The sequence below is a fragment of the Penaeus chinensis genome, chromosome 2 (assembly GCF_019202785.1).
Source record: "Penaeus chinensis breed Huanghai No. 1 chromosome 2, ASM1920278v2, whole genome shotgun sequence".
Taxonomy (NCBI): domain Eukaryota; kingdom Metazoa; phylum Arthropoda; class Malacostraca; order Decapoda; family Penaeidae; genus Penaeus; species Penaeus chinensis.
The window spans coordinates 5,823,512-5,831,011 of record NC_061820.1 but is presented as its reverse complement, the minus strand read 5'-3'; the positions used below and the strand labels follow the sequence as shown (position 1 = coordinate 5,831,011).

General features: G+C 40.3%; 2 protein-coding genes across 2 annotated transcripts in view; one reads left to right on the top strand and one right to left on the bottom strand.

Moving 5' to 3' along the window:
• Window positions 1-7,500, bottom strand: part of LOC125031263 (neurobeachin-like) — a 1,410,248-nt gene that overhangs the window by 443,728 nt on the left and 959,020 nt on the right.
• LOC125032415 (cuticle protein 7-like) lies at window positions 5,617-6,740 on the top strand. Its single transcript, XM_047623528.1, has 4 exons — window positions 5,617-5,667; window positions 5,982-6,071; window positions 6,167-6,304; window positions 6,420-6,740. The coding sequence occupies exons 1-4, from the start codon at window positions 5,656-5,658 to the stop codon at window positions 6,591-6,593; spliced, it is 414 nt and encodes a 137-aa protein (XP_047479484.1). The 5' UTR covers window positions 5,617-5,655; the 3' UTR covers window positions 6,594-6,740.

The following is a 7,500-nucleotide window of genomic DNA, read 5'->3' as shown; positions in this document are numbered from 1 at the left end:
TCCAAATTCATATAAAAATGCAGATCTGATTTTATTGATAATAAAGATACTTTTATCGCAACTGCAATTACACATGTCACTTATCATAAAAATGTTCCGGCATCTTTTAACAGTTCTCCAAACTTCCTCGGGGAAACTAGGTTTCCACTCGTGATTTTGGAAGACATCTGAAAAATCTGAAAAAGTTTGCTTTTGGCTTTGCTCTTACACAGTTGGATAAAGCCACAGCTCTATCTATATTTATATCTGTTTATTTACATGTAGCTCTTACACAGTTGGTTAACGCCACATTTATATCTATATTCACATTGGTCTATCTACATGTAGCTCTTACACAGATGATTACAGCAAATTTTATACCAATATTCATATCTGTCTGTGTATATACACGCGAGTATCTGCGCGCGGCAACAGAAAAAAATAATCCATAATCAGAGGTGAAAGAAATCATACTTACCACTCCTTACTCAGCAGAAAATACCACTTTTCGCCCAAATTTCAGTGTCAGCCCATAAACTTACGAGCGTCAGCGGCTGCCTAATGAGACTGGAGAAGCCTTCCCACAGGGTAACGCCAGGCCACGTCAGCCACGAAATTAGAGACAACACCTCGTGGCCTTTAGTGACCAACTGGGAAAGTACTACATGTAAATAACTTTAAATTTCACCAGCAAAAAACGCAAGGTGTCAAAGAAAACATTTTTAGTAAATAATGGTTTGCCCCTCGCTTAGGCTTGGTCTAGAAATCAGGTAATGCAATATTTTAATGATAATAGTGATAATGATGGAAACGATGATGATGGTGAGGTTTGAAAGTAAATAATTCACAGATGTCATCTGATCTTCGAGCATGTGCACGCACGCACGCACGCACGAGCACGCACGCACACACACACACACACACACACACACACACACACACACACACACACACACACACATACACACACACACACACACACACACCTACAGACAAACAACAAACAAACAAACACAAAGTCACAAATTCCCCTTTTATTCAGCCCGTGTTACCCTCCCATGGAATCCTAAAAAACTAAAAAGAGGATAGAGTACAAAAAGAGGAAAAATTCACTTCCTATCACAGCCGCCCCGCGATACACGGGAAAAATCCTGCGGAACCCTTTCGGAATGGAGCGTCGAACGGCGTTTCGCGTCCAGCCTCGCTCCGCACCGATGACTCGCTGACCAGGAACTCCCCTCACCCTATATGACCATCAATCCCAGACAAAGGCGAGCCAAAAGCATTTCTCTATTCCCCTTTCCTTGCTCGCCGACTCCACCTCCTCTACTTCCACCTCTCTCTCTCGTTCTTTACTTACACCTACCTCCCCTACTCGTCCCCCTCTACTCCATGACTTCATCTCCCGCGAGTCACAGTACCTTTAAAGTCCCTCGGCCATTTCCATCCTCTTACCAAAAGCTTGCGAAACTCCGGGCCATGACTGACCGACCGGCATAAGGTCAGGTAGCAATTCCCGGCCGCGGTTTTCGGCGCTCCGCTGATGGATGTAAGCAGAAAAAGAGGCAGGAAGAGAAAGAGAGAGAGAATGTGTGTGTGTGTGTGTGTGTGTGTGTGTGTGTGTGTGTGTGTGTGTGTGTGTGTGTGTGTGTGTGTGTGTGTGTGTGTGTGTTTGCGCGTTTGTGTGTGTGAGGAAATCAGGAAGGGTGTCGGCAAGGAAAGAATTTACGAATATCCGGGACATAAGCACTCTTCCAGTTTTCTATCACGCTACTCTAATTGCTCTACCGAAGTTTGAGCCCATTTTCCCCGCACTTTTCTCGCCTTAGATAGAAACTAGCTCGCTCTACTTCTCACTCGTTGAACGTGTACATCAAAACTCTTACCGCCGAAACTTCGTACAGTATGAATTCCACTATGTCATGCTAGATAAGCCTTAATCTCTGCCGGAGAACTAATTCAATGGGGGATTCTCCACGCTCATGGAGACTCCCTCTCGCCCGCCACTTTCTCTTGCCTAATTATTACGATATAAGGAAAGATTCTAAAAAAATAAATCTCCCTATTCCACACACATACTCTCTCTTTCTTCTCTTACACTCTCTCTCCATCTCCCTTTCTCCATCTTTTCCCCAATCCTATACTTTTCAATTCCTATACTTTTTTCTTCGCTTCGTTCTTCGTGTGTGTGTGTGTATGAGAAGAGAGAGAGAGAGAGAGAGTGTGTGTTTGTGTGTGTGTGTGTGTGTGTGTGTGTGTGTGTGTGTGTGTGTGTGTGTGTGTGTGTGTGTGTGTGTGTGTGTGTGTGTGTGTGTACGTGTGTGTTTGTGCATCAACATATATACAAACATATTAATAAAAGGGAGAACTGACATGGGTACTATACTGAAGCTTGAGTATTTGTTTACCAGAAGAAAATTTAGATAGGGAGGCCATTACACCGATGGGGAACAGAAAATCATAAAAAAGCAGAAAGAGGCCAGAAAAAGGCACCGACGAATAGAGAAAAGGCTAACTATCCCTCAGCAGACCCCGACAGCTTACGCCAAGAGCGAACATGGGAGCATTCACGCGCCATGTACTCGCCATGGCAACCCTCGACTAAACGGAGCGCGAAAAATAGTTCCGTCACGAAAATTCCCGAGAAAACCTGTGCCCTAAAGCAATTGCATCCTATCATTAACTCCTCCCAGTCAGCAGCACTCAGCATGCCCATGACGCCTCCCTGTTCTCGGGGAGCCCATGTGCAAATCGCTCACGCCGGAAGCTGTCCGCGCTCCGCTTCGCGATCTTATTACCTGGCAGTAAAACTTGTTAAAATAGTTTTCCCTCGAGGACTATTGCTAATTAGAAAAAAAAGGAGAGCGAAAAGAGAAGAAAAAAGAAAACAGAGAAGAGAAAGATAAAAAAAAAAAAAAAAAAAATCATATGCATACAACCACACACACACAATATTGTAATCTAATAATTTATCTGGGAATCGAGTTCAGACACTGAAATAATAACTACTCTCTGAACACTGCGCCATTAGTCGAACTCCAAACATAAGGAGAACAATAAATAGTAAGCAAAATAAAGTGTCGAATTTAATTAACCTACAATCACCTGCCAATTCACTTAACCCAATGCCGTCGGGGAAAATGAACAAAAAATGGGGAAAATGCTGTGCCCATTTTCTATATTGTTTGTGAAATGTCTGCTCATAGATGGCTCTGCTAGTGCTTAGCCACAAAGGAGTCAATTAATAGACCTTGTGACCATACGTGATTTGAATTAGCGGGAAAAACGTGTTTTTTACTAGTGCTATGGATATCGATGGTGTTATTTTTATTATAAACATTATAATTATTATAATGTTTTTTAATATTAGTAACAGCAAAATAAGATAAGGTAAAATATTTCGTAAATCAAAGAAAAGGGTGAACGGGCGAGACGGGCAGTACTCCTAACTGGCTCATTGGTGACTTAGTACAAGTATAGCCATCTATGTGTATAAACAATCAAACAAGTACTAACAGTGGGCAAAGCACGTGTCTACCCGTCGTATCCGTCGGCAAGGGGTTAATATAGTCTACGCGCCTAATTACTACATGCATATTTACGCAGTGGCGATTTTTTTTTTTTTTTTTAACCATTTCTGGGAAATCAAAACAATAAATAGGTTAAACATATCTCTTCCTTACTTATTCATCTCCACTATTCATAACTTATTCATATCATTAATATTCATTACACCCTTTCATGAATTTGTTTCTAAAGTATCCATCATTTCATAAACTATTCATCTCACGGATTAAAAAAAAAAAAAAAAAAAAATCTTAATTTCAGAGGTTATAAAATTCATAATGTCTCGTGTTATTTGTATCTATAAACTATTTATCTTAAGAGTCAATCTTTCCAACAACAATCGGTTTTGTCTCCGCTTGGGTATTGCCAGTGCCATCAATCAAGACAAGTTTATATTATCATTATTATCTTTTTTTTTTTTTTTTGGGGGGGGGGTCCTTGTCTGCCATTTATTGCCAGGAAGTCTTCCCTTCGTCGATTCTCTTTCATTTTCTATATGACTTCTCGTTTATCATAATCAGCATCAGTTTCATTTTCTATCCTTTCCCTGGTGTGCATTTTATGTTCGTTCGAACAATTCCCTCCCTGTCTGTGTTTTATTCCTTCGATATTTTCTACATATTAATTTTGCTTGTTCCTTTTCCCTCTTATTTTTATCCTCCATTTTTCCATTACGTGTAACCCCTATATATATATCTTCGTGAGATAATACCCTCCTCATAATAAATAATATTATTTCCATTATAAATTATCTCATAATTTCCCTTATAAACCCCTTAAAAAAATTAAAAAAGTATCGGCTTCACCTTCCTACTCCAACCTCATTATCCTTTGTGTCTTCTCTCCTCCCTTCGTTCCTTGGGACAAAGACATAATGCCGATAGAAGACATAATTTCGCAAAACAGGCTGAGGTGGTGGAGGGGGACGAGGAAGAGGATCTGGGAGGGAGGAAGGGAAAGGAGAAAGAAGAGAATGATGTTGATGATGTTAATGATAGGGAGGAAGAAGAACATTAGAAAGGGGAGAGGGATAAGGAAGAGGAGTACGAAGTAACTACATATGAAGGGAGGCCAGAGCGATATGAAAACAGAAAATAAAAGAATATTTTGATGAAAGAAGGAAAAAAAATCTTAAAAAGGGACGACGTAAGAAGTTGTGGAAGGCTTGGAAGGGTAAATTTTCTCCCTGCCAATGGTATCGGCGCTGTCATACGGCCTGTGAAAGGACACGGCGCTCTGGAGTAGCCTTGTACAAACACTGTTGACTGAGCGACGGTGCACATCAAACACGGCGGTTGCCTCACTGTTGATTCGCCTCACATTGCCCACGTTGGATAAATCTCAGCTTCATTTTCCCTTAGACTTAGGGTATTTCGTTAGCATCAAAATGTTTTAATCTCGGATACACACACACACACACACACACACACACACACACACATATAACGCTATTTACAAAATGTAACTAGTATCAGCGTGTTTCCTCTATTATGAGATACCCATGTACCCAATCCCATCATTATCTTCGTGATATTTTTCGAGTTTAAAAGAAAGTGTAAAATGTTTTCGCTTATTACTCATATGTTTCCCACTCGTGCCTCTCCTTGACATTGCGGTCGTGTAACTGGAATCCTCTTCCAAAGGAAAATTCGCCAGCTTTCAAACGAGAAAGTCATCGTGACCGATATTTTTGCCCCTGAACAATACACTTCTACTTTCTGTTAGTAGGTTTGCTTATCACTACCCCCCACACCCCCTCCCGCTTCCTACTTCCCTACCTATCTCTGTCGCTCCTCTCCCTTCCTGTCTATCTGTATCTCTCCCTCTCTCTTTCTTCCCCCTTTTCTCTATCTGTCTGTCTATTTGTCTTTCTCTTTCTTTCTCTCTCTCTCTCTCTCCACCTGCCCTACAAACGTTCCGCGATAAAGCAATGTCACGACAGACTAATTGCGGGCTGGAGGTACTTGAAACGGCACGGGATGGGGGCAGGGGAGGGGGGTACCGCTATGTCTTCAGTCAGTGTATATAAGGAGGCAACGGCGGCTGCTGAGGTACCATTCGCTCATCCTCGTCTCAGCGTGTTGTCCGCACCTTACAGGCTTCAGCAATATGTTCTCCAAGGTTCTGCATACGGAATTATTATTCAACATGAAGAATATGTGAAGAAAAATATTTGGTGGCAGTGAACGTATATATGAATTTGTGTGTATAAAGCATGAATATATGTATGCATACATGTATGTATGAATGTTTGTATATATTTACATGTAACTATGTGGATGCATATTTACATATATATATATATATATATATATATATATATATATATATATGTGTGTGTGTGTGTGTGTAAAGATATATAGACAAATGCATACCTCAGAAACGTTTACATAATTTGATTTCTATATTTATTAATTTAATCATTATACTTCAAGGTAACGTTACTCATGGCCGTGGCGGGAGCTGCCCTGGCCTTTCCTTCAGACCCCTATGGCCCTCCTCCCCATCAGCTTGTATACAAGGAGGTCAGTATACGATGTGGCACGGCCTATAATACGTATCGTGAAAATATAAGTAAGGAAACTGACAATACGCTAATGATCGTTCCTTTTTTCAACAGGATCCCATTCCGTATAATTACGCCTACGCCATCAACGACCAATACGCCGGCACCGACTTCGGCCACAACGAAGACTCCGACGGCAAGACGGTCAAGGGGTCCTACACCGTCCAGCTCCCTGATGGCCGGAAGCAGACGGTAAAAAATAGATTTAACTGTTTCAAACTGAATAATTCTTTTCATATTTTTAATACTCATATATTTTGCTACGATTATTGTTTTGTGTTTCATTTGTTCGTTTGCTCTACTACAGGTAAACTACGTGGCCGACCACTACAACGGCTACCAGGCTGAGGTCACCTACTACGGCGAGGCTCAGTACCCCCACGAGTACGGCCCCCCCATCACCTTCCCTCCCCAGCACTACCAACCCCAGCCCGCATACCAGCCACAACCCGCATACCAGCCACAACCATCATACCAGTAGTCCATCGATTATCCATGTCAATATTCCTTTTGTTCCTAGTCACTGTTATATTTTGCAAGTAAATAAAAAAAAATGTCCTAAAGCTGTCGTATTCTTATGGTCTTCTTGAACAGTAAAACCCCAAAAGCGATTGCTTCTGGATAATAATGTGAAACAACACACTTCATCAGTCTTAATCACCTCAATGAAACTAGGAAAAAGTCGATACCCTAATGTTTTTAAAAGATTTGATTTGGATAAATCATACAATAATTAAAATGAATCCATGCAGCATTAAAAAAAACATGAATAATTCGTAGATTTTCACCAAAGCAAAAAAACGAGAGAAAAAAAAGCGCCGATAAAAATATATATAATCATTTAAAATTATGTAATAAAATATGCACCAGATGTCCCCAAATTACAGTATAATTGAAACGGATTCTCTCAAAAACCGTCAACACCCTCACAGTTCTCCGACCATAATTACCAGAAAATGCACGCAGATTGCAATATTTCAGACTCAAATATTACGTAGCATTGTCTTTTCTAACTCGAGAAACACTGTAATTTGTTCTAAATAGCAATATTACAGTAAGTGACAACCACTTTAGAAGCTAGTATGGCTGGGTCAGCGCGAAGTCTCTGATTGTTTGTGAATTAATTCAAGTTGAACACCATTATAAAAAAATAATGTTCCATTCCTTTATACAAAAAATGTACATCTATCAATATATACTGCACCTTCAGGAAAAAAATCTTTCCTCTTACATTTCCATTTTTGTATATTATTTCTACGAAGTACTATATACATTCTATACAATAGGATACAACTGAATTAATTTCTGAGAGAAAAGTCTCTCTAGCCTGAATATACGTTTTAATATAGCGTGTGTTGATGTGTGCCCGTGTACAAGTATCTGTATAT